Raw genomic sequence first — 27,470 nt, 5'->3', positions numbered from 1 at the left:
CCCTTTCCAGCCTTGTCTGGCAAGAATTCTTTAGTTCTGGCTACCTTTCAGAATATCATCCCTAATTATTTTTGTAGAAGGTCCTTAAGAAGCTTAGCCCACAACAAAATTATTTCTTAGTAATAACTAAAATCAGCAGAAATACTCAAAGTATTCAGGATGTTACAGCTACAAATAAAGTTGCTTTCATGCAGTTTTAATGGTCTTTTATTAAAAAGAAATGAGTGAGGTTTGATTTACATTAAGTCTCAATGACATTTAACAACCAGCACAAACCAGAGTTTTATGGGAAAAATTATATATGGTTTTAGCTTCCATTTTATTAGTGTTCTATTAGTGTGAGTTATTTGGTGTAAAAAAGTGCAGCATATTAATGACATCAGGCGTATAAACAAATGAGATCAAGAGTATAAACAAATGCTGGAATAAGGGCAGACACTTACTTGAAAAATATAACTATGCTAATCTGTTGGGGGTTTTTGTTTGCTTGTTTTTAGTGTTCAATGCCCACGTAGGACCGTAGGACATTTAGAACACTAACACAGATTTTATCCCAGTGAGAAAGCTCCCATTCACTTTGGTTAGAAATTAGCTGGAACATACGACCAATATTTTATTACCTGTTGAAATCGAGTAATCATTTCTAACTAGGGTTTTATAAAAGGTTGCAATTTGATATATCTAGACTACAGTTAAGTGGATTAAACAGGTTTCAAACAACAGCATTCAGGAGGGGCAGGGCAATGGGCACTTGAAGCCCTTGGGAATATGCACAAGATTCTCTTAATCTACAGGCTTCTGTCAGGTGATGACGTTATTTCTGGTGGGACCACTCTACTTATGCTTTTGATAACCTGAAATAACCCTCGTGTCTCTTAAATTTGGTTATATGGAGCTGCTAAAAATTCTGGAAGGATCTGGGTGTTTTCACCTCCCTTTAACAGAAGTACAAATTGAGTGTTCAGTCCTGTGGTTGGAGGCTTAGCAGCTTGCAGGCCCCCTGCTCCTAAGACCAGCACAGGCACGCACTGAAAAGGAGAAGCAATCCCTTGCTACGCGTCTCTCCTTCATAAGGCAGGTTACAGACAAGCCTAGTATTTATTAATCCATAACAGCCTAACTACTGTATAGGGAAAACTTAAAGTGTGTTTTTCTATGGATAAACCACCTCTGTCGACGCAAATATTTGCTGTTGCAAACTATTACTGCTCATGCAACTGTGGGAGGGTTCCAGGTTTGCCGCTGATTAGATTTGTACAGTGAGTGACAGCCTTGGACGGAATCCAGGTCATACATTAGTATTAATATTAAACTGATGTAGGTTCATGCAGAATAAACAGTAATCAGCAGCTAACTCAACAACTCTAGTAAGTTGTCCACTCTGGCTGCAGGACTCTTTGTTAGAAGACTCCTGACAGGCACTTCACATTACATGTTGTTCAGAGAAAGGCAACAAAATCATCCCCCTATTACACTTACGTTAAAGGGAAAAAAAGAAGAAGAAAAAAAAAAGGGGAAAAAAAAGCGATGGGCAAGAAAATGCTAGAAATTTATGTAGGCATGGCTTTGTAATAGTTCTTTTGCATTTTTTGTAACAGAAAAGAGGAGGCTGTCACTGGGAAAAAAAATCTTATCGAAAAAGGAAAAGAAAGAAAGAAAGAAAGAAAGAAAGAAAGAGAAAAAGAAAGAAAGAAAAGAAAGAAAGAAAGACAGAAAGAAAAAGAAAAAAAAAAAGAAAAAAGAAAGAAAGAAAGAAAGAAAAAAGAAAGAAAGAAAGAAAGAAAGAAAGAAAGAAATACCTGTATGCTAATTCTAATTTGAAATAAGCAGAGTTATCTAGCAGCATAATATTTTTATGAAACAGTGTAGCAGAAGGATGCTAATACCTCTATAACCTGTACATTCATTGTGTTCACTTAATTTTATTAATTCAGCGTACTTTGTATTCTGCACCTCATTTATTACATTCTCTGTCATATTTACTGTGACTCCTGGGGAAGGGTTATGATAAAGTCAGAGGCAACGAAGATGGGTGCTCATCTAACAGGTGTTCCACTCCCTTTGTTCTTTGTATACACATATTCAAATCACACAGGGCTGGGGACAGGATAGGGCCTGTTAACTCATTGCTGATTTTCCTTGCAAATAAACTAGCAGCTGCTGGTCCAAGCTCTGAGTTAGCACTGAGAAGAAGGTGGTGTTTGTATGGGGCAGGATGCTTTCATGGAGCCCTTTAGCCAACTTATTTTGTGACTTACAGTGCAAAATATATTTTCTGCTTGTAGGTAAGAAACAGTATGAATTATATTTGATTTTCATTGGGGAAATGTGGCTTGCTTTTATACTCCTAAATTTGAAGATATTTCTGTTAAATTGTCAGATGTGTTCTTTTAAGAATGTAGCCTAAAAGTTTTTAATGATTGTGTTACTCTGTTTTATGAATTGAGCTAAAACTTTTAGAAACTGACAAAAAATAGTGCTAATCATAAGCTGTAAATAAAACATGGGCATTGATAAAAAATATATTGTCATGTTTTATTAAGTAAGATATACAAAGTGCATTCTTTTTAACAAGTAAGGCTTGACAGGTTCTGAACCAAAGCTTACAGAGAAGGTGTTACACATCTTTTTAAAAATGCATTATGTTCAGACAGTGCTAATACGTTATTTTTCCGTTTATTATGATGACTTGAAGTTAATACCTAAAATTTATATATAATATTTAAACACACTTAGTACTAAAACTAAATTAAGATTTCAGTCAACTGAAGAATGTCTTGGATTAATAGTACATTTATTCAATATTTGGGTGCAGTTTTCATAATGGTACATTTGCTATCTGTGCACTTGATAAAAAATAGGTGTTCTGTGCCCTTTTACAGGAAGATCCTGTGATCAAATGCTAGATGAAGTTGTATTTCTGCAAAATCTTGTAATTCAAATTTTCTGTATTTAATTGCTTTTGTAAATATCACCAGAGGGAATATATAGCATTACAAATGTAGTACGTCCTTTACTAATTCATGTATAAGGGCTTTTTTTTTTTTTTCCTCTAAGTTCATATACGGTCACCTAGTTTCCTTGATTTTGAGCTAAATACTTTGTCAAGAGCTTTGGCTTCATAACAACTGCAGTTTCTTATGAAGAGTATCAGACTTCTTTAAAAATGAAAAACCCTTTTGATAAGAATATGGTGAATATTCACTTCTTCACCTACATTACTACTTTGTTGGACATTTCTGATTAAAATCCTACAAGAGATACTGGCATGCAAACAGAATGCTTTGGAGTACACGGTTGTTCACTAGCAAGTTTCTTCTGATAGTCTTACTGAGATAGAAACCTTTCCTACTATGGGAAATGGGTGGCTTGTACTTTTTGTCATGACAAAAATCAGATGCATGGAGGCACGACACAAAGACCACCAAAGACATTGACCTCAGAGGGCAGAATCAAGTCAGCTAATGAAGCTTGGTAAAACTTGTTCTTGGGAAAAAATGCCAACCTTGGGAAGAGCATACCTGAGAAATAAGGGGTAGAGGAGTAGCAGATTTCCTGGTCCATTATATCTCTCTCCTTTTTTTTCCACAAATGAACTTATTTGCAAAAAGTGTCAAAGCTATTGCCGCATACCTAATGACATCTTACACCAAGCTGAGGGTTTTTGGAGACCTTGGGAGCTAAATGAACACTTAAGTAAAACTTAGTTGAGAATCCAACTCACTGTGACAAGGAGATGTGCATGTTAAATTCAGAGAATAATAAAACCTCGCTAAGCAGGTTTCAGTTTACGCAGTAAACTCAAAAGTTATGTCATAGTTTTTTATTTAAACTAAAGCTGCAGTCCTTGTTTTGTGTCAATAACGATCCTGTTGTGCTTGCTAATACTGATGACAGCAGAGTGAGATGGAAGCAAAACACTGCGCTCCAAATGGAGGTCATTTTTGTACAACCCACTTGGCTTACGGGCATTATACAAAACCCGTTTTGGGGAATTCCATCCTCTCTGAAAAAAGTGTATTGTATTATATGTAGAAAGCTGTAGGAATAAGTCTGAGTTATATGGAATTTGTGCTTGATGAGAAATAAGTAAGAGCACATCAACTTGATTTCACTATTAAGATTAATTCAAGGTTTAGTTGTAAGTCTTCAGTTTTAATTTAGCAAAAAATGAAAACTTATGAAATTAGTCCAATATTCCAGATTGCAAAAGATTTGATCTCTGTTAAAGCAGGAGCCCCCAGCAGTGCTCCCGTAAAGCCCTTTTGGCAGAACGTCATTGCCCAGTGACACCTCCGAGCCCCAGGCTCAGCCTGCCAGCCGTGGGGAGCTCCTGCCTGCCGGTGGCTCCCTGTGAAGCCACCTCAGCCGAGTCGGAGGGGAAAGCCTGAAATCGCCCAAAGCTGCTCCCTGATGAACAACAGGATGGCTGGCAAGGGGGAAGCAGGGCTTCTTCCCTCACCTTCGCCCGTCTTTGCTAAAAGAATTTCCTAACTGAGCTCACAATGTTAAATGGAGCTGCTTTTCCCCATGAATTACGTGGATCCAGGCTGAACACATTTTAAGGTTTCTATTCCCACATTTTTTTAACCAAGAAGAAATAAAATTTTCCAGCCACAGTTCTCTTTATCTTCTTCTGTGATGGTGATAGCTTTTGTACTGGTGTCCCCAGTTATCCTGCTCACTGGGCCTGCTTGTTTCTTGCTCCTTTTCTGCAGAGATCTGTGAGAAGTATCAATGGTAATACATATTTTATGATTACTACTGCAGCTGTTACTGGTTTCTTATCCTACAGCACGATCACTTACTGGCAGCTAGATAAACCCCAAAAGTGAGCAGTGTCATGCATTTAGCGAGGAAGGGTATGGCCAGATCTCTTAATTGATCATTTACAGATTTCCCAGTATTTGTGAGAGATGTCTTTTACTTCATTCAAGGAGATTTAAAAAATTGAAGTGTATTAGTTGGTTATATAAAATGTTTTCAACATTAAATATTTTGTGAAGAATTTTATTGAGGGATTATTCTCTTAAATGGACAGCAGCAGTTTGATTTGCATCATAAGGTTTGCAGGGAGGGAATTCACCTCTGTTATGTGTTACAATAACCAGTAAAACTCATCTCCCATTAACTAGAATCTAGGCAGTCCTAAGAGCTGAGCAGCATTTAAAAAAAAAAAAAAGAACAACAGGCCACAGATATATTTAAAAGAAGTAGCACAGGAGGCTTCAATTCCTGTACTTCAGCTGTTTCAGGTTTTTGATCAGGAAAAAGTTAAGCATGTGCTTAACATACTCCTGTGCATCATCCACTTAAGTCTCCCGGTATCTTTTCTGCAGTTTTCCTTCCTTTTTGTCCCATTCTCCTCCTGTCGCAGCTGACCCTCTAATGTACTTTCCACCTTGGTGTCTGTGCAACCTGAAATCCTCTGCCTGCTTCCTCTTTAGCCCCTGAGAAAGTAGGTTTGTGAGCCTTTCTGCTAAGGGATTTCACCATCTTCATATAGCTATATGCTTTCTACCCCATAGCTTTCTACCCTGTAGCGTTCTCCCCAGTAGCTGCACCAGGATGTTTTCCTTTGGGTTCCCTGCCATACCTTCAGAAGTGCTGTGAGCCATCATCTGAAGTTGAGTATAGTTGAGTATAGTGTTGTTCAGCTTTCTGAAAAGGGGAGACAGCTACAGAATGACTCCTTTTTTTTGTAGACTTTGTAGCCCTCTTTTTCATTGACTATAAAACTCATTAGCTGCTGAACAGACAGTATACGACAAGAGGTTCCTTAGCAAACGTGTATTTTTCCTGCAATACAGTCAGTATCTCAGAGGTGGGTTTTCTGCAGCACCTTCAGCCGCAGGGACAACATTGCCAGCTACCCCGAGCCAGTCCTCTCCCACACATCCCTGCTCCACTGCTTGTCATGCCCTTCCAGAGGGTCTCTAGCATTAATTGCTGCCATTACACACTCCCCAGCTGCAGCTGTAGCCCCCAGCCTCTTTTCATGGCCCTGCCCTGATACACAGCTCCAGTTTTCTCTATTAGCTTGTCGTAAACAGCCGTGCAGTGAAATTTGGAGTTTCTAGCCCCCAAAAGATATACAAACGTCATATTGGCCAACCGAGTTGATATTTTTGTATCCTCCTGTTATCTAACTGAGGAAATTATATAAATGATACCGTCCAGGTGGAGGGTGTATGTACTGCAGCAGGAGAGTTACCTGGTTACAGGTATTCACAATAACTGGTGCACGGTGCGAGCACAGCATGTGTCCCTGGGAAGCCCATTCTTTCTCTTTCCAGCACATTCCTACACAGTGGTGGACAGATTACTTAAACCAGATTTATCAACATGTTATTACTAATAAGGGGTTGTTGTGTTTTGTTTTTTTTTTTTCTCCCAGCATTTTGACTTAGCACTTGCAGTGTGTACTTTTCAGAAATACGGAGCTCTCAAAGCTGAGCCCTCAAAGCTGCGACTGAAGTCAATAGGAGTTACATCTCGAACATATTAAAAGCTGTTTGTATGTGCTTTGAAAAATACAGTCATTAATATTTCAAACTGATGATCTGAAATTAGTGGACATTTTTGCTGCTATTTTGCTCTGTGCTTCAATTCCTCATCTGCGAAGTCTTACCAGTTATAATGGTGTTGGGAAATCAATTCGTTAATGGCAATGCTTCACACCGTTGCTGTGCTTGAAAAGTACCGTGGAAAAGTTCACATGGAAATTGAGCACACAGTCCTAACGGTAGAGTTTTAATAATGTTCTGTAAATCTGCCTGAGGATGACATGATGAAAAATGGTTCTAAAATAAAGGCTGGGAAAGCTGGTGATTAACTGAAGTGTGGGTGGCTGTTTTGCACCCTGAAGGAGGCAGTGCTCTTGGAGGTCATCAGGGGACTGGAAATTTTGCTTTTGTGCATATCAACAGAAAACCTTAATTCTTGCTTTTTCTTACAAGATTAGTAATCTTTCTTGAATTTAGTCTGAAGTGTACAGTGCAGACAATAGTAATGACTAATTACTGTCACTTTAATCACACCAATCTGTGAAAGTGGGCCGCCTTAGATTTTTTCATTGATTTCCCAGAATAACTGGCAAAGTAACATTAACAAAGTTCTTCCTGAATAAACACACACCAAAAAAAAAAAAATCCTTGATATTGAGTTTGTGGTTGAAGACTATTAGACAGTAGGGGCTCTGCAAATTGAAAATATATTTGAAGAAAATATTTTAAACATTAAGGTAAATTCACCTTTCTTCATTTTCATCAAACTTGCAAAAACTGGAAAAAAAAATCTAACCAGAAATCACAAATATCCTTCCAGCTTTGGCTTTTCCTGTATTTCAAAGCTGGAGCTCTGCAACTAGATCTTACTCCACTGAAGTGAAGGAGAGTCTTCCCATTTCTTACTTGAAATCTGAATCATTACCATAAAGAAAAAAAAAAAAAGTTTTAACTCTGAGAATTTTTTCTCTGTGAGAATTTTTCATTTGTTTCTTCCAGTGTTCCCATTTGTGTTTTGGGTTTGTTTATTTGTTTGGTTTTCATTTTTATGCAGGTATTTGTTCTGCCTTGAAGCTGACAGTACCATCTCATACTATCCATGGTATTGAGGGGCAACCTCTCCAGCTTACTGTTGACTACAATTTCAACACTACAGCTTGTGAAATCCAAATAATTTGGCTGTTTGAGAGGCCTCAAAGTAATCCAAAATACTTGCTTGGCTCTGTAAACCAGACAGTAGTACCAGACTTGGAATATCAGCACAAGTTTACCCTCGTGCCACCTAATGCGTCTTTGATGATCAATCCATTACGTATCAGTGATGAAGGCAACTATATTGTAAAAGTCAATGTCCGTGGAAATGTAACAATAGCTGCCAGTGAAAAGATTCAAGTAGCTGTTGACGGTAAGTTAGTAAATTGTAACAACTTCATTTTGAAAGTAAAATTTCTGTAGTTTTCACGTACTGGTTCTTGGAATCCAGTTATGATAGTGCATTATTTATTCCAACTGTGCATGAATAAATGCCAATTATTGTTATGTTATTTTCCACTTCTGCTGGAGGGAATGCTGCAATAAGCCATCTTTAAACAAACTACTGTACCGACTAATATTTCTTGATCATAAGTAAAACATTTAAGGAATCTAGAAACCAATAAATAATATGACAAATATATGAAATATTGTTTCATAAGGCTCCATTATGCTATCAGTCATAAGGACGTATCGATTTTCAATGAACTGCAGTTTATGGATTATATGCAGGGAGCACTGTAGCTGTTTGGCTTGAAACAATTAAATGAATGAGACGTTAACGTGATAAAGTTGCAGCTGCCATTTCACTCCCACACCTGTGTCAGTTTGCAGTCATCCTCACGACCGGGTTGGCAGTGTGTTTCAGTGGGTCCCGGTGCCAGCCAAGCCACAGGCAGCACTGTTGGGGAAGTCACTCACTGTGGGCAATGTGATCCTTTGCACTCTTTTCATTGCTGTGGCCACAGGAATTTGCTTATGGGACCAGAGCTGGAGACACTGGTATACCCAACTGCAGCCTTTGTCTTATAACCAGTAATACAAACAGTCTGGTTTTGTTTAAATACTTGAACAATTCTTACAGTCACCAGCTGAGAGTATGATACTCTTTTTTCAACCTTTAACCATATTTAACAAATACAATTTGAAATATCAATACTTTCCGGAGAGGATGATGACTGGTGTTTGCATTGTCTTAGCAGTGAAGGCTGTAATGTACTGGCTAGTCACTTTTATAACTCTTCATATCTCTTTATTTTATAGTTCCTGTCACACAACCGATTGTGCAGACTGAGCCATCTTCTGGGGTAGTGGAGTACGTGGGGAATATCACATTAAAATGTACCGTGGGAAAAGGCACAAGGGTAGTTTACCAGTGGATGAAAAATGGCAAGCTTCTCCATGCTGGCCCTAACTATATCTTTTCATCAAACAATGCTACACTTCTAATTGTTCCTGTTGTAAAAGAGGACATTGGGAATTACAGCTGTTTGGTATCCAACCCTGTCAGTGCAATGGAAAGTGAGCAAATTGCACCAACCATATATTGTGAGTATATGAAATATTCATAATTACCTTTGTATAAAAGATCTGGCTGGAAAGAGTGCCTCTAACTATGGAAGAGAGGCAGAAAACTATTGAGTCAACATTGTATGTGAGCTGGCATTCAAAATAAGCTTGTTTGTAGCAGCCATAACTTATAATAGTGTAATAAAAAATAACTCTGATATGGAGTTGTGGAGATCAGCATGAACTGCAGAATCAACATATAAACTACAAGTGTCCCACCATATAGGCATCATCAAATCTGGAGGAAGTGTGACTCAAAGAAAACCAATCAGATAGGTATACATGAAAATATTGATCAAGATAAAAAGAGCAAACATTATCTGAAAGCTGAACACAGGAAGTACCAGGCTGAAGAACTGGTGGTGGTGGTATTCTGAGGCCCCCAGCACAAGAAGGACGAGGACCTATTAGAAAGAGTCCAGAGGAGGGCCACAATAGTAATCAGGGGGCTGGAGCACCTCTGCGATGAAGACAGGCTGAGGGAATTGGGGATATTCAGCCTGGAGAAGAGAAGGCTTCAGAGAGACCTTATAGCAGTCTGCCAGTACCTAAAGGGGCCTACAGGAAAGCTGGGGAGGGACCCTTTGTCAGGGGGTGTAGGGATAGTACAAGTTAGAATGGCTTTAAACTAAAAGAGGGGAGATTTAGATTAGAAGTTAGGAAGAAATTCTCCACAATGAGGGTGGTGAGGCGCAGGCACAGTCTGCCCAGAGAAGCTGTGGATGCCCCAGGAGGTGTCCAGCGCCAGGCTGAATGAGGCCCTGGGCAACCTGGTCTGGTGGGAGGTGTCCCTGCCCATGGCAGGGGGTTGGAGCTGGGTGATCTTTAAGGTCCCTCCCAACCCAAGCCATTCTGTGATTCAGTGATTCCTCAAGATAATTTTGAGCCCAGTCCTGTTTAACGCTTTCATTAATGATGTCAGCATAAAGACTGGGAGTATATCAATGAAGTTTACCTGTGTAACCATATATTTTGACTGGAAACTAGATGTTTTCTAGCTGTTGGAGTAAGGAGGTTCTGCAAGAGCTGTGCACGTTACTGTTGCCATGGATTGACAAATGTATGAATGGGATTCTGTACTGTGACAGCTTACTGTAGTGGAAGGCTGACCTCAGTGGGACAAAACATCCCTTTCAGTCCTACAGTCCCAAGGTTTCCTTTGTGCCATTTAAGATCCCATACTGATCCTTGCAAAGTTCGGAGACACTTTAGGTTTTGGTTCAAATTCATTTATTATTTTGTTGCTGTTACTGTTGATTTGCATAGGTCCCCCAAGAAGCAGTGCTGTGGAAAGCGTAATGGTTTACTGTAAGTGAAATGAGATTTTTAGGCAGTCTCTACAAGTTCAGAAAGAGTGCCCATCTTCTGCATATTTTGAAACTTTCTGTTTTACACAATGAGAGATTTCTGTACCCCAAACCCAGCTATATTTTTTCAGCTATATTAGCTTGATAAAAGAAAATAAGTCTCTTTGCAAATATACCTTGTTCTTCAATGCACCTCATCTCTGTGAAAGGTAACTTTTCAACAAGCTAATTATATAGGTGTGATGTTAATAACACTATCCACCTGGAGATTCCTGTTCTGAAGTTCTGGTAACCCAACTTCATGATCCTGTCAATACTCAACAGGTTAGTTAGGCATGTGAGTAACCCCTTCAGTCAAAAGTTGCCATTTAAGTGTCTGTGGCTATAAATAACACCAGGATCTAAAATAGATGAGTAACATCACAAAAAAAAAATGGTTTTAATAGGCCATGAAGAACAGGCTATGATGGCCTCACGTTTGGCCATCATTGTTTGCAGGACACTGCTATGAAATATTTGTAAGGGTTTGTGATGGTATTCTTTTAAGACATTTACTTAAATGATCTCTACGCCAGCTGCAAAGTTTGCAAAAAATCATTTTGCAAATCATGCAAAAATGATCTCTAAGCAAGCTGCAAATGCACTGTTGACACCTTTCTGACTGCTGTGTTAATCTGTGGCACTGTCTGTTCGGTGTTGGGATTTCTGATTTGCTGCGTGCACAATTAGCTCCAGGGCATTTCTTGCACTGGTGGCTGTCTGGGACCCTTGCACTGACAAGGTGTGTGCCCCTTAGTCTCAGTTCTTGTACGGCTTCCTTCCTTCCCCTTCACCCAACCACATATATTTTCCTGCAAATTTGAAAACCCTTTCCAAGTTCTACATGAAAACCTATTTTCAACCGATTACTTAGCAGAATTTTAAAATTTCATTTTTACTTCTGTGTCCACATTTCTAGAACCCTTTTTTGCTTGGGTGATGCTGATATACTAAAATATCTCAGATTCCATTTTTTCTCCACAGATGGAGATATCACTATAAGTAGTTGTATTTTCAGAATATATTTTTTGTTTCATCAGAATCAAGGATTTGCTTTGTGTGTAACTTAAAATATATATAAAAAAATAGATATGAAGAGAAAACAATGCAATCCTGAAAGACTGCAATGCTTGCACTACTATCTGCATCCAAATTTGTGATGGGAATGGGGGCTTTCCTTCCTGAGCTATACCAAGTCCCATAATCCTGTCCAACCTCTGCCTGCAGAGGTGGTTTGTCTTCCACCCAGCAGTTGTCAATAACACTCCGGGATAGGCCCCAGGATCCCCATGTGCCATATGTCATTGCTGCGGGGAAGTTACTGTAAGTGATAAAAAAAAAAAAAGGTCACTCACGGTAAATACCTGCCATCTGCTTAGAAACTACAACAGTCTCGTGGAGATAGGAGCAATTGGAAATATTCCCACAGAGTAGTAAATTGTTGCCCAGAACAGGTGATTTATTATTTTACAAGTCATTTAGTTAACTAGCTGCACTGAGATGAGAGGCTTGTTTCTGTTGAGAATGAAACAGGAAAGAAGTAGAACTGGGTGATCCATGAAGGCAGGCATTCTGGTTTTGTTCTGTTTTTTACTGAGAATCAAAAGATGTTTTTGTTCTTCATTAATATTGTCCCACTTCTCCATTATGATAATGCACCGTACAACATTGCTATTGCAGTAGCTTGATCCAGAAATTAGGTATTTCAAGAGAAGAAGAAGTTGTCATGGAGGCTGCAACAGAAACAGCTGTATTGTGGTGATGGAGCTGAAGTTAATAGATTAAGTGGGATTTCATTCCATTGTACTTTCAGAATCCAGAATATATTTAGTCTCAGAAAGGAAAATGCTGATTATTTGCTTATCAGAATCATACTTTAAGCTGCATATGCCCCTCAGCTACCTAGTGTTTAGGGATCACAGTGACGTATACGAAGTCCAGGAGAGGCAACGGTATCATTCAAACTCTGAAGAATTATCTGATGGTAACTTCTTCAAGGGTGGACTTCACCGAGGTGAAGCTACTTTTCAGACCTTGACAATATTTGACTATTTCATTAATAAAAAAAAAAAAAAGTTTTGGTGTTTTTTTGTTTGTTTGTTTTGCAACAGCAGTTGTCAGAGCTTTTAATTGTTTCTTCTGATTTGCAGCTTTCATACCAAAGCGTGGTCCTGCATTAGTGCCATCAGAACTCAATCCTGATTCTTTTGGAGACTGCAGCAATCTCCCACCATAGGGAGGGAGCAGAGAGGCCTGTCAGCTATTCTTACTATTAATCTCTGTTTACATATGCCAAAGGTTATATTATCAGTGAAAATAAAAGCTAATAGCAGAAAGAACAGTCAGATAGGAGGAATCACTGAATCACTCTGAAAGGTAAAAAAAAAAAAAAAAAAAAAAAAAAAAAGCATGTTCCCTCCTATAAATAGTGTGAAGGGTTTTAGTTTCATTTATGAAAAAGTCAAAGTTCACTACATCCCTCTCCCTTCCCATACAAAAAAGCAAGGGGCAAGTCCCAGTGGGCGGCCGGTGTGGTGACTGGGCACCGCGCACACAGAAATCTTTAGTTGGGGTGCACTCAGCCACACTAAAGCAGTGGTGACAGGTTTGCACTTTCCAGAAGTATTTATCATAGGGTGAAGTGGCACTTGGGTACAGTAAAGCAAATGACTCAGGAGTTATGGAGCCTGTGAACAAGGAGCATCTCAGCTGCTAGATTTTTAAAAATGCCTTGGTTCTTCTCAGTGGCACCTGTGATGTTGGTCAGAGCAGAGCTAATTCATTCTGATGTGGATCTGTATTGTGTTGCCCAACAAAATATCACACATGATGCTGGGTCTTCTTTAAAATGAGACTGCAAAAAGCTTATCACTAAGACATAAATAGAGGAAATAGAAATCTTGACAACTGCAAGTTGCAAAATAGGCATGTGTGGTTAAAAATGGACTACATTCAGGTCATGGTGTCATAGTCTCCATTCTCTTTCCTAAACCTTCAGAAATTGGGAAAGAAAACCACAAAAGCACACATGAAACAGCCTGTGTGCAGCTCGCTGTGTGCTCTTGAAGAGGTCACTCTCATAAAGTGAGGCAGATAATAAATAGAAGCATACATGTTACCGGTAAATCTAATGTTAGCCTGAATTTCCTGATAAGAAATAGAGAATCTGAAAGAAGGCAGTGTTCCTCTTGATATGACAACATATTTCACATTCAAAACCAGCTACATTATTTTAATGCTTCCAGACAACCATAGGAACGTGGAAATATTACTTGATCACATTAAAATGGACATAATATTGACTTACCTGTCTTCTTGCTATGCTGTCCTGGGTGAACTTTTCTGTGACACTGCATAGTGTCTTTTGGCTTCTTTTAGCATCTGTCGGTAGTAGGTCTGTACGTTTTGATTGCACATGGAAGCCCTCAGGGAATTATCAGCATTAAAATGACTGGTTCTTTTGACTGGAAAAAGTCATTTAATAAGGCACATCTTTATTATTTTATTCTCTACATTATTTTCTATACTCAGATCCTTGTAAAAATAGATTTTAACATGTAAAGATGGAAAAAAACAGGATCCTAAATGATCTATTAAAATAGCATGGGAAATACACTTATTGTACTTAAATATATTGTTTACCTTCCCATTGTCTTATGAAGATTACCCTAAAAATACTTAGCTGCTCAATTATCTAAGTAATGAGCACATGTCAACTGGACAATATGTGTCTCTTCTAACTATATTCAGAAGTCTAGCTGTCTGGAGTAAGGGCTTGCTCTTGAAAGAAACCTAAATGTCAAAGAAGTAGAAACATACTAAAATAAGGGAAGGTTAAAATTTATTTTAGCAGTCATTTATTGAAAACATTTTATGAAGTTATCTAAGGCACACCCCACTCTAAAGTATACCTCTAGGATAGTTATGCAAATAATTATTATACTGCTGAGTATTACAGTGACTATTTATGTATTTCAAATCTAATTTATTCACCTTTAAATATGCAGGGAGATTACTTATACCAATAACTTTGGCATTTGAGTAGAAAAGGTCTAGTATGCACATGAAAAATTGCTCCTTTACTTCACAACTTTTCCAACTGTGATCAGTTTTCATTATTTTTATGGTACTGAACATAGACCTGTGCTGTTTCCCTGAACAGTGATTAGATCAGCATTAAGTTGGTGTAGTCTGAGATAAATCTGGTAAAGATCAAATTATTGAATTGAAAGTCTTTTAATTGAAATAATTCAATCTAATGACAGCCATTCTAAAGACTAGTCCAGTTTAAAGATTCCAAGTATAAAGCTATGTTTTTACCTAAAGTTTAAATGTGCACTGCTATTTTATTTTTTTTCCACAATGTTTTCTTTTTTCTTTTTCAATGCAGATGGACCTTATGGACTCAGAGTTAAGTCAGACAAAGGTCTGAATGTAGGGGCAGTGTTCACAGTTGACATAGGGGAAGCTATACTGTTTGACTGCTCAGCAGACTCAAATCCACCAAATACTTACTCATGGATTCAAAGGGATGACAACACTACTCAGGTAATCAAATACGGACCCCACCTGGAAGTGGTATCTGATAAAGTGTCCCAGAAGACAATAGATTATATGTGCCGTGCTTTCAACAACGTGACTGGAAAACGAGATGAAACTCACTTCACAGTGATCATTACTTCTGCAGGTAAGCAGATTGGTTCCTTGCTATAACTATAACATCTGACGAGAGGGTCAATACGAGGAAAAGAAATCTGTTCTTACAGAGAGAATATATGTGTGAAGTGAGGTCTATCTAACAATGTAGTTAAAGGGTTTGGGGCCATTCAATGGGATGAAGATTTTACTCACAGTGTGTCACAGCTTGGGACAAGGCCCCCTGAGATATTGAAGTTTTGTGGCAGTTTGACACTAAAATATATTTGGCCGTTTGGAGCTTTATCCCATGAGTAGAAAAACTTCCTGAGTAGGCAAACCTCATCATGACCAACTACCATGGCAGAATTATATGTTTCTTGCTCTGTTTCTTACTTTGTGCTTTTAAAAATGATAACAATAAATGGAGAAAATATTGCAAAAATCTGCTGGATGCCAGGTTTGGCCTTTCCTGCCAAGGGCAGATTTTGTCCAAGGCTCACTGTCTCGTTGTCTGCCTTTCAGGAGCTGTGAGCCCTGGGGCCCCACGGTGGTCAGTACATGGGAGAGTCTCAGTCATACATCACTGGCTAAAGTAACCAGTCACAGACTAACAGCAGTGAGGGTCTTTAATATCTTCCCAGTGTGAGAAGATAGGTATTATATGAGCTTCAGTTTAGCATATGGTGATAATGCAAGCTGTGATGATGAATGAACTACAATCTGCTTGTAAAAATTATTTTGCTTTCACATTTAAGAAACTATGAACTGGCCACTATGTTCTGCTGAGCATGTCTCCTGTGTTTCCCATAATTTATAACCTCAATTCCTGCATCAGATTGTGTTAAAGAGCAAAAAAGCAATTTTTCAGGAAACCTGCAGAAGCACACAGCTAAGAATAAGATACTGAGGCACTCTGATATCTACTATTAATAAGGATTATTACAAGTATTTTCAGATAAGGACCATGTGCTGTTACTGTTCAAAAAAGATGTAATCGACTGCAGTTTAGAAAATTTAACAAAGCAATTTTGCTTGTGCAGAACAAAGAGCTCAGCCATTTGTTAGTAAGGTAAACAAGGTGAGCAGATGTCCATTATTCAAGCTGGTATGTAATCATCACAAATCCTTGGGGTTAAGTATGCTGAAAGGAAGACAGGTTGCAATTTTGCAATGAGAATGCTGCATTTTAAATGTTACAGTTAGTGGAGAAAGAAAATGCAAACAGAGCTATGTGTCATTAGAAATAAGAACGACATTTCCCCAGGAAGTTCATGGAAGCTGTATGGTATATTCATCAGTAAGAAATAAGAAATTCAGCTGAGATTTCCTTTTAAAGCCCCAAAAGGAGGGAAAAATCCAGAACTTCATGTTTAGTTGCACTTAAAAACATACATTTCCTAACTGACAAATATTTTACCTAAATAAAGCTTTCAAAAATATTTTATCCTGTGTATTTGGGGAAAAAGAAAAAAAAAGTCCCCACTCTCCAGCCATTTCTTCCTGAAGAATATTTATTCAGATAGTATTAAATCCAGATGTTGAGCCCACCTGTTGCAATGCAGCACTGATTGAACATAAAAGGTATGAATTCACCCACCAGGCTGAATCTTAGTGACCCTGCTCAGGCTAACCTGCTTAACAGAATTTACAGAATTAACAAAAATTTTATGGTATTAAACTAATTAAACAAAGGCTATGAATTCTCTTCCATATGCCTTTTCCCTCTTCCTGTAATCCTAGTTACAGAGCCTGGACTGTGCTTTCAAAACACTGGAAATGGCATTTAAGCAGCAATAGGAACATCAATGGCTTGGAAGAGCTTACAATCCAACCTTAGTTTCAGATTGAAACTCACCTCTATGGCAGTAGTAACAGCTACCTGATTAATGAAAAAAATCATCAACAATTTTATCAATAAATTACAATTATATCAAAAAGCGCACTAACCACAGTCTGGTTTTGGCCGAGACTAGTTAGACTTTAAAATAATAGGATCTATCTCATTATGTACACAAGTCATTTCTCAGTCCTCAAACTGAGTCAGTTTGAGTGTTAAATGCATGTAAAGACCACTTCTTTGTTTTCTGCACAAATGTGCTTGTGGAGATAAGATTTATTGAGTCTAAATTTAAAATTATTATTTTTAAAGAGGATTTTTAAGGTCTCAGATGTCTTTCCAAGTTTTTTTTTGTTTTGTTTCTTGATGAAAGAAGTACATTGAAAGAATAAGAAAAAATATGGTGAAATTGCAGAGATTTATTTTCCTAAATGTTTGGGATGCATCTTGTTTGAAATCCACACATTTAATCCACGCAATAGCCAAAACTTCTCACTGCTCCCAAAGCCAGCACAATGGCACTGAGTTACATGATGTGAGTAGATGCTGGCTCTGTATAGGAGTCCATAGGTGTGCTGGAAATACATCCAGCTAAATAATACACATTTGAATTGTGTTAATAAAACTGGCACTGGCAAATACACAGCGTTAATTTACATGTGTGGACTGTGACATGGCTTCTAATTAACGAATTCTACACCATTCAGAGCAAGAGGTGGGAATTAAGAGTGCACAAGCAACTGTGCTTGGCCTTTCCTAACTTTCAAATTCCTGTCTTTTCAAGTACTATGTAGGTGTTTTCAACATGTTTTTGTGTATATAATTGTATATGTTCTGCTCGCGTTGTATCAGTAAATCTTGCTGGAAAAGTGCTACTAATGTGTATCTCAGAAAAAGGAAATAAATCCCATGTATCTATATAGACATGAATACAAGCGAACATAAATTATTAGATTCTGATGGGATTTGATAAATAACCAGACTGCCAGTGACGTAAAAATCTTTAGAAAAACTACAGCAGTTCAGTTGTTCCCTCCTACTATGCAGCTCCTACAGCTGGGATGATTTCCCTCCCATCCAGCACAAACTACTTGAAAGAAATATCAATATCAATGGGTTGTAAATGAAGAGTAAACACAGAGGGAAAGAGACATGTATGCAGCCCTATGACGGGAGGGTAGTTGTGTTAAGAGTTACAGGTATTGTCTTAACCTCTGGTCCCATGACAAGCCCCCTGGACAATTTTGTCTTCTGCTGGATGAAGCTATCAGTGTCTGGGCTACTCCAGCTATACATAATCTGCCCTGGTTTCTTTTTTCCCCAGGTATTCTCTATTTTCACCTGATAGTTTTCAGTCCAGGAATTGCTTGCTTGGTCACTGTAATTATAATGCTTTATTCTATTAGCAAAGCCAATCAAATTTTGGCACTATCAAACATGGTTTCTGCAGCGTTGTTGCCTGCACGCCACTACCTTTGTGATATTTGCACTTTATGAGACATTTCATTTTATTTATTTAAGTAAGGGCAGACAACCTGAGAGACAAATAGCAGTTGTGCTGGTGACCAGCATATCACCCTTTCATGCATGAAGTAGAAAATGTGCACAACACAAGGACTGCTAGGTAGATACAAGATGCTGGCTCCAGCCCTTCTTGAAGACCTAATAACCTACAGGGAGAGGAAGAGCAACTTCATCTGTAGGCACTTTGACATGAATAGGAACCTGTGCTGATCCACGGAAAGCCAAACACTGAAGCGGAGGAGGAGATACTCATTGATGGTCCCCGTGAGAAGCTGCAGCACATCTGACACACCACATGCCATCTAGGTGGCTCTGACACAGATATCTGAGTGTTAACCCAAATGCTGTACAGCACACAATTACCTTACCAATTTCTGAGGTGTGCAAAATTGTGTCATAGAGCTCCACTGCCCAAGAGCCATGCTCAGGCAGATACCTCACCCCTTAGCTCTAGAAATGAGGGAGCTTGTTGCCTTCTGTCTGCTGCGGTGCCAGGAGGGAGGATCTGCCCTACCATCTAGCTAAATGCAGGCTGCTCTATCAGGCGGTAAAATATACCAGGGAGGCATATAATTGTGTGTATGTGAAATTGTCCGGCCTGCTGACTCTAAACACACCCCACTGTCCCTGCAGGACTCCCGTGTGGGACAGGATAGCATTCGTTGCGTTTTGGAAGCTACCAAATTCCAATCTTGGCTTGCAAATAGAGTGCTTTGAAAGCATGATAGTCTCCTGCTATTTCCTAACACAGTCTGACACAAACACAACCAGCTAAATACATTTTTATTAGAAGAAGAAAAAACTATATCACCTCATGATTTGTTTGACATGTCTGTTGTTCTGGCGGAGTGGAAATCCATATCCTATAACAACAACCTACAGAGGAGAGGGTTTGCTGTTAATCCGCGGTGATTCCATCACTGTGGAAACCTGATCCTTGCTCCTGGTTCACCCTTGATTTCCTGAGTACCTACAGGTTTTGTCACCTGTTTTCTTTGCACTTCAGAGTCTCTGTGACTAACACCAGAACACATTCATTTACTTTTTGTGGTGCTGTAATTCCTGGATTATGTTTACTGACCTTCATTTAGCTCTAGGTACCATTCTGTTCTGGACTCCTTTCTGGTATGCTTATCATTGCTTTCCCAACTTAGGTGATTTGTGGGGAATCATTACCAATTCACAGGAACCTAAAATTTATATCGATTTCATACCTATATACTAGCTTTGTATGAATTTAAAAAGATGCATTTTTCATTTTTGGAATATGACTTTGTACAGAACAGGAGACTAAATGCAGTACTCATCTTCTTTGACACAGGATTGGAAAAGCTGGCCCAGAAAGGAAAATCTTTGTCATCTCTTGCAGTAATAACTGGAATTTCATTATTTTTGATCCTAGTTATGGTCTTTCTGTTCATATGGAAAAGGTATCAGCCACATAAAGGTATGTAAAAGTTAAGCATGTTCTGGCTATTCTTCTGAAATATTAGAACATAAAGAATTATTTTTTCTTTTTTTCTCTTCTTTTCAGTGATACGACAGAAGCTGCAGAGCAGGTACAAAAAAAAATCATTCTTTTGGTTTTGAAATCCTCTCCATTACAAGAATTACACTTTGTCATATTAATTTTCTCTCCTTGGCTTGTGACATCAAATTAAAAAACGTGTTTCTGTTTTTTAGGCCAGAGGCTGATTACAGAAAGGCACAGACATTTTCAGGTAATGCTAATGAAAGAAGTGTGAGCATAAGGTCAAATCCATTCTTACTGAAAAATAGCATCTCTACATACAAAAAGAAAGAAGGAAAGGAAGGGAAGTGTGTTTTTAGCTTGGGTTGTACACCTCTATTCTAGCTTTCTTAGGATAAAACCAAAAGGAGAAAAGGTCAGCATGGGTTTAGCTCATGTGTAGAGTTCACATCAGTATGCATCCTGCTGGCTTGAACTCAAGCTGTTCATGTAAGTTAAAATTAAACTTCTGAATGTTAATGGTACCACGCAATACCAAAATCCTGAGATCATAATAAAATATTATAATTGGGCTTGTAGCATAGTGCCCCACAGCCCAAGAGCCATGCTCATGGAAAAAAAATGAGCTCAGCTGGAGGCTCTGCTCTTGGTCCGAGGCCCTGGAGATCACCAAGCAGTGTGCACACCAGTGGTACAGCTGCCCTGCCTTGCTCCATGCCATCTTAGTGGTTGAAAGTGGTTTAAAGTAGACCAAGCATCCAATATTCAGCTGTTTGTTGGTTTGGTTTTGTTTTGAAATTAGGCCAAATGAGTTTTCCCATCTATATTTAAACTGTCTATTCCAGATTTGTATTACATCTTGACATGTTTTTCATGTTTGTTCATTTTAACTTTAGGACATGAAAGTGCGTTGGATGATTTTGGGATCTATGAATTTGTTGCTATTCCTGATCATGCCAGTGGTTCTAGGGTATGTGATTTTATGTTGCAAACTGATCGTTTTTTTCTATTTCTTAAGGAGTACCAAATGTCTGCACTAGAATCCTTTTGTCAGTTCCTTTCTGCTGCTTTTCATAGTTGCTTTTATGACACCCTGTTTATAACTATCATTTTCTCAGTGCTTTCTCTGTCTTTACTAAGTTACTAGTTCAGTACGTGTATCATCATGGTGCAGGAGGGAACTACCCAAACTCTACATGGAACAATCTCAGTTCAGTTACCCTATATTAAAATAATATCAGTAGTGTTGGGTAGATGAGTAATAGTGAACCATTCTCCCTCGTCTCTGTACTGTTGCTCACACAACATACAACTTTGACAGTGCAGAAAAGCCTCAAGAGATATTTAAAGTATTGTTTGTAAAAATATACAAAATAAATCTCAGTTATACGTCACAAGAATTCTTTTGGTAGTTTCATGTATTGCAAGGGAGGACTTAAGCACAGGCATTTTGCTGGCAGAAAAAAATCTCTACTACATATGCTATTTCTTTGCACTGTGACTGTACAGATGCTATTATTGGCCATTATTCTGCTGTGTTGTAAGATGGACAAGCTAGAAAAATAGGCCCACATGAACCTGATGAGGTTCAAGACCAAATACAAGGTGCTGCACCTGGGTTGGGGCAATCCCAAGTGAATGAGGAGACTGGGAGAAGAACTCATTGAGAGCAGCCCTACAGAGAAGGACTTGGGGGTTCTGGTGGACGAGAAGCTCAACATGAGCCAGCAGTGTGTGCTTGCAGCCCAGAAGGCCAACTGTGTCCTGGGCTGCATCAAGAGAGGAGCGGCCAGCAGGGGAGGGAGGTGATTGTCCCCCTCTGCTCTGCCCTTGTGAGGCCTCACTTGGAGTATTGCATCCAGATCTGGGGCCCCCAGCACAAGTAAGGTGTGGGGCTGTTAAGGTGGGACCAGAGAAGGGTCACGAAGATGATCAGAGGGCTGGAGCACCTCTCCTATGAAGACAGGCTGAGAGCGCTGGGGATGTTCAGCCCGAAGAAGAGAAAGCTCCAGGGTTACCTTATTTCAGCTTTTCTTTACTTAAAGCAGGCTTATAAAAAAGGTGGATTCTTGCAGAATCAGAGCCTTAGTAAGTCAGAAAGGAGAGGTGACCACAGCAAAGTGGATTTACAAGTACTTAAATACATTCTAATCTCCAGCACAATTTCAAGAAACAGGAGAAACTCCACTGGTCTAGCTACTCAGATTTGTGACATTGCAGATATAGTCAGCATCTGATCCACTGATTCATTTTCCCTAGCAAAAAATGGAAAAATACGAAATTGGAGATAATGAAGAACTGGAGGTTGGATAGGGAAAGAAATCCTTATGGATTATGAGTCTAGGTGTGTTGGCATAAGAAGTGATTTGTATACATAACATATTGGACAATTTCGTTACTACTTTTTATGAAAATTTCTCACAGTTCTCTCACTTTGACATGCTGGTGGCAGTTCTATACTGAGCTTTTTCCCTAAATATTTTCTCATTTTTTACTATCTATTCTCCTACTTATATTTTCTGTTATTAAATGTTCCTTCCTTGACTTGTGGAATAGTAATATAAAGTACTTGCTATATTAAATGCAAAAGCTGCATCCTAAATCTTCTTAGATCCTAACTGAATTTTGCTTGCATTACTATAAACATGATGAAAATTTACCCAGAATGAAATGTGAACTAATAGAGATGAATTGTTAAATCCATGCCCAAAATGTTGATGAAGGGATATTCTGTTGTTAAAGTGTGTGAGAGAGAGAAAGAGAAGTTACATTACCAGTTTCATTTCTGTTGAACCTCTTCCCGTTTGTACTTACAGCAGAAACACTCTTTGCTATTTTTAGGTTTCAAGTCAATCTGTTCCTGGCTCTGCCAGTGTCCCAGGCCAGGATATGCTTAGTACAGTTTATGAAGTTATTCAGCATATTCCCGAGCAGCAGCAGCAGCAGCAGCATGACCATCAACAGTAAGTTAAAGCCTTTGTGCACTCGTGGTAGCTTAAAGACAAGGACTTCTGCATACGTTTGTGACAGAACAATTCACATGTTGGTGGCTGGTGTTTGATTCCAGCGAAAGGGGTAAGGAAGCAAAAAGATGTGAGCTACATCAGTTCTTCCACCGTTACCTATACAATCCTATACAATTCCTATACAACTTCCACTTTACCTCCAGACTCCAACCTTCCGTTTCATCATGCCACATTTGTCTAAGCGTGAAAAACAAAAGCTAAGACCTTTAAACACAATTTCAAGGGGAAATTCCAACATGCTTTAAGAGGGTAGCTACAGTTTGACAGCACTGAGATCTCAGCACTTCCCACTGAGCAGGTTACTTCTTTAATCAAAGCAGTTTAATTGGCAGCCCGGCTTCCAGATCGGCCAGCCATGTGCCAAGAAGAGTTAGGGGTCTTTTGCACTGTTGAAACTGCCCAGCTGATTAATGACCAAGGGTTGTTTGCAATGGTCACTGAAGTATTGACAGGCAATGCTCCATTATCTGAGTAATTGATGTCTTAACTAATTAACTGATTTTAACTAATGTTTTAGAGCAAAATAAGTATTCTTCTGCAGTACCCTGGCCTGGAAGTCTAAGAAAATGCCTTTGCTGAGTTAATTACCACCTAGTGGATGCTAGTCCTGTTTTTATTCAAACCTGCTGCATCGTACCTCTTGGCATAAGAGTAGTGAATACTCTTAAAAAAGAGTAAAGTTTTTGTAATGGCAGTATAGCTACCATAAATCAGCTCTGAATATTGGCAGTCTTACAAATTAAGAACAGCTCACAAGACTTCATTCGGTAACAAGCCCATTTTATCACATTTTCCATGTTTTTACTGTGTGTTCCCTTTCTTTTATTATTGAAATGGAAAATGCTCATTCTTGCAAATATACTAATCAGTTGGCTGAATAATCATGCTTGTGTGACTGCATTACCATTCAGGACTTACACTACTAAAAATTTTGTGCGGGTTACAATTTCAACTGTGCATCCAAATTATGTATGCAAACATGCTTGTAAAAGCAAGCTGATTAGTGAGAAACTAATAATGAATTACTATGGCATTTTTCTTTTGCTTGGAGTTACTCACTTTGAATCAAGATGATTTTTTAAACCAGATGTAAAAAATAGCAATCACAAGGTACATTTTCTTCTTACTCTTATATGCCTCCCTTCTCAGCTTTCTCACTGATATATGACTCTTCTAAAATAATACATTCAAAGTAAAGGTAACTTGAACTTTGTGACAGTTCAGATTTCAACTCAAGCATCACAAAACGAATTCTGTAGTTGTAAAGGACTTGGTTGCATAGCCACATTTTGCTGCTCTCTTCATTTAGCAAGATTTTTAAAAAGAAACATAGGAGCAAAACTTCCACTACCAAAACCAGGATGGGTCCTGCTAAACATGATAAAGGGTGAATGACTCAGCTTAGAAAGACTGTCTTAGAAAGATGAATTTTCCAATTCCTGACCTGCAGTGAAGGAGCGCTCTTAGCAGTGAATAAATTGGGACAATTAATACTTGTATTTGCAGCAGGATGCTTCAGCACTGAGTATAATGAAATGTAAAACATCACAAAACTGGGAATGGAGCTGAGGAAGTAATTTCAGACTCCTGCAGTGCAAAGTAGTGATTGCTTATAGATGGACTCCATGAACCCAGTATGCAGGCTTCTGTACAGTAACCAGCAATGCTCATGGGAAGCGTGATACAGGATTTGCCTGCACTTTGCCTACAACAGGAATTTCTCTTTGTGCAAAACAAAACAATAGATGTTAAGGCAGCCAAACTGGTTTGCTGGGAAAGTGATCATTTTGCTCATATTCCCTGTGGTCCTGACTGGAAATGCTGTAAAATTTATTAGAAATAAAATGCAAGGAAAAATAAGTAGAAAACACATTATTTCATAGCTTAATGCCCAGATTTACTGTCTGAGAATCTTTCAAATCCTCTCTTTGAACCTAAAATCTGCAGTGTCAGCTGATTTTCTGTCTCCTTTTATATAAATCCCAGTGACAGTACTGGCAAATTCTTGGACTAACCAATGCATAATGCTCTGAGAATAGCTTTTCCCTAACACTTTTTGTTATACTTTTATCAGCCTTTTCATTTAGTCACACACACATGCACCTATGCCTCTGAGCTCTAATGAGCTCTAAATAACTGCAAAAAGTTCAGCTATGCCCCAGCTGTTCAAAGGTAAGAATACTGCTGAGAAGTAATAAAACTCTCAAACTCCCCTGAGATTGAACTGCGGGACTGAAAATCTAATTGCAGTCAAAAGAATAGACCTGGGATGATAGTTGGATTGGCATTTTTATGTTCTTATGGTGATACTAGTTGTTGAGTGCAATAATCTTTTGCAGATTTGCCTCGTTTCTCAAGGAATCCAAGTGGAAACATCAGATATGTTTCTGAGGAAATCCATGCCCCATCTCTGGGATAGACAGTCATAGGATGGTACATAGCTGTAGCACATTCAATCATTTCATTAAACACACTCTAAGCTGATTTTTTTTTTTATCATCCTTGCACATTTTTTAAACTAAATATAAATCCTTTGACAAAGAGGACAACTGACTTTTTTCCACATACGAAAAAAAAATCAGAAAATTGCTACAAAAGCTAATGAGCAAGAAGTTTAACTAGTCCTTGTTCAAGAGCATTGACAGCTCAAATCTCTTCTGACAGGGGAAATTGTAACTTAGATAGCATTTTCACTTCAAATGAAGATAAATCTGCATCATCTCCCTCTCCTCTCATATGCACTATTTCTCTCAGATCAAGCATTACCATGGCACAGATTTCCCATCTGCTGAAGAGCAACGAGGATGTAAACCTTGGCCAGGCATTTTGGCATGGGGTTTGTGCTGTGTACACCGACAGCCTGTCATTACTGCTACTCTTTAGCAGGTGCTCAATGCAAAATTGTTGATAACATATGAACAGCTTGAAATATTTGTACTGAAAAGGCAGCATTCTGGTGTGCCATATTAGCCAGGATGGCATCATTTATGTATGGCTCAGACCTGTCTTGCCACTAATTATATATTTCAAAACTGGAGATCTTATGCATACTAAAAATTCAGTCAAATATCAGTGTGTTAAAGATATGCCCTTGGAGCTGACTTTCATGTTAAAGAAGTGTTTTTTCTTTTGTGTTTAGAATTGCTGGTTTGTATATACGTTTGCAACAGTGTTCTAAAAAAAAAGAAAGAAAGGAAGCATTGTGGGCAACAATTATCATATCTGTTCTTTCCTAGATGTATATGAAGATGCAGGAACAGGAAACCAAAGCATCTGAAAATACAAAATGGACTTAAATTCCTTTGTTATACATAGAAAGGAAATGCCCTCAACTCTAAAAATGGCAAAGGCTTACACCAGCTTTACTTGAAATAGCAGCTTATCTTCAGACTTTGGGTGCTCTGAATTGCTTTTTTTGCTTTTTTCTTTTACTTCTGTTTAAGTCATAGTTTCTTGAAATGTATGTCTTTTTTCATTCTTTATATTTTTTTCCTTATTTGTGGATACAAAAAGTCAAACAGCTTAAAAATCATAGTATAAAGCCTGTACATTTTATTATAATAGTTGGTGGGAGAGACATAGAGGAATCAGGCCCACAATGCCTCCCATGCTTGTTTTATTAAAAAAAAAAAAAATGTATGAAAGATTTTCATTGGGCTAGATTTTTACAAGAGAAGGTCTCCATGAAAAGTAATAGATGCAATATGTCAGATTACAAAAGACATTTGAAGTTTAAAATAAAGTCATTCTTTTAACTCTTTCAATGTAACAGTATCTTTTAATTTACCAGCTTAGAAACTGATCTGTAAAGCAGTTACAGTATAAAAATGTACATATGTATATTATTCTAAATAATGTGTTCTTATTAAATTCTGTTTCATTTCCATTTGAAGTGGTTCTCTACTTGCTGCCAAAGAGCCTGGTTTTCATTGACTAGAGGAACAAGAAGCATTCGGATCACTTCTGCAAGCTACAGAATGTTTAGACTATTTATACATTAAAATTCTCCAGTGCAAATGAAACCAATTTTAAACGATGTGCTACAAGCCCCTTCGCAAATACAATAAGCCTCCTTCGGAAGATCCTGTTAGCAGGTGTCTGAGTCCTGCAGAAAAATTCACTATTATTTCCATAGGGTCAGCTATTATGTGGCTTCAGCTAGCTTCAGCCAGAGAAAAAGAAAATTATGAAATGAATTAGATAGTCTACAGAAAAGGGGAAAAAAAAAAAAAAGAAAAAAAAAGAAAAAAAAGTGCACTTTAGTATCAGCTAATCCTGGAGCAAATCATCAGGCTGAGTAATAAGTAATGAGAAGCACACAATGTGCCCACCCTTGAAGAGAGGCTGTGTGGGGTTATTTAAATGATTTGGTATTATGAAAAATAATTTGCATTTTTATAAGCACCTCCCTAATCCATGTTTACCATTACCATTAATCCATTCTTCCTGTCTTGTTCTTTCAAAGATGAGGAAAAAGAACCAGCTTTTCTGTAAATATTCTGATTTCGTGATGCCAAAGAA

At 38.3% G+C, this 27,470-nt stretch overlaps 1 protein-coding gene across 1 annotated transcript; it reads left to right on the top strand.

The window, feature by feature from the left end:
- Positions 1 to 1,742: 1,742 nt before the first annotated feature.
- Positions 1,743 to 26,833, top strand: HEPACAM2 (HEPACAM family member 2). The gene is given in 11 exon segments (XM_080582155.1): positions 1,743 to 2,238; positions 2,240 to 2,285; positions 7,561 to 7,911; positions 8,802 to 9,086; positions 14,844 to 15,140; positions 19,774 to 19,899; positions 19,987 to 20,011; positions 20,136 to 20,173; positions 20,820 to 20,893; positions 22,765 to 22,886; positions 26,186 to 26,833. Coding segments are annotated over 11 exon segments (1,407 nt in total). The 5' UTR covers positions 1,743 to 2,205; the 3' UTR covers positions 26,196 to 26,833.
- The last annotated feature ends 637 nt before the right edge of the window (positions 26,834 to 27,470 follow it).

This window comes from Anser brachyrhynchus (assembly GCF_964034855.1).
Source record: "Anser brachyrhynchus genome assembly, chromosome: 2".
Classification (NCBI taxonomy): domain Eukaryota; kingdom Metazoa; phylum Chordata; class Aves; order Anseriformes; family Anatidae; genus Anser; species Anser brachyrhynchus.
This window is presented reverse-complemented; position numbering and strand designations above follow the sequence as displayed.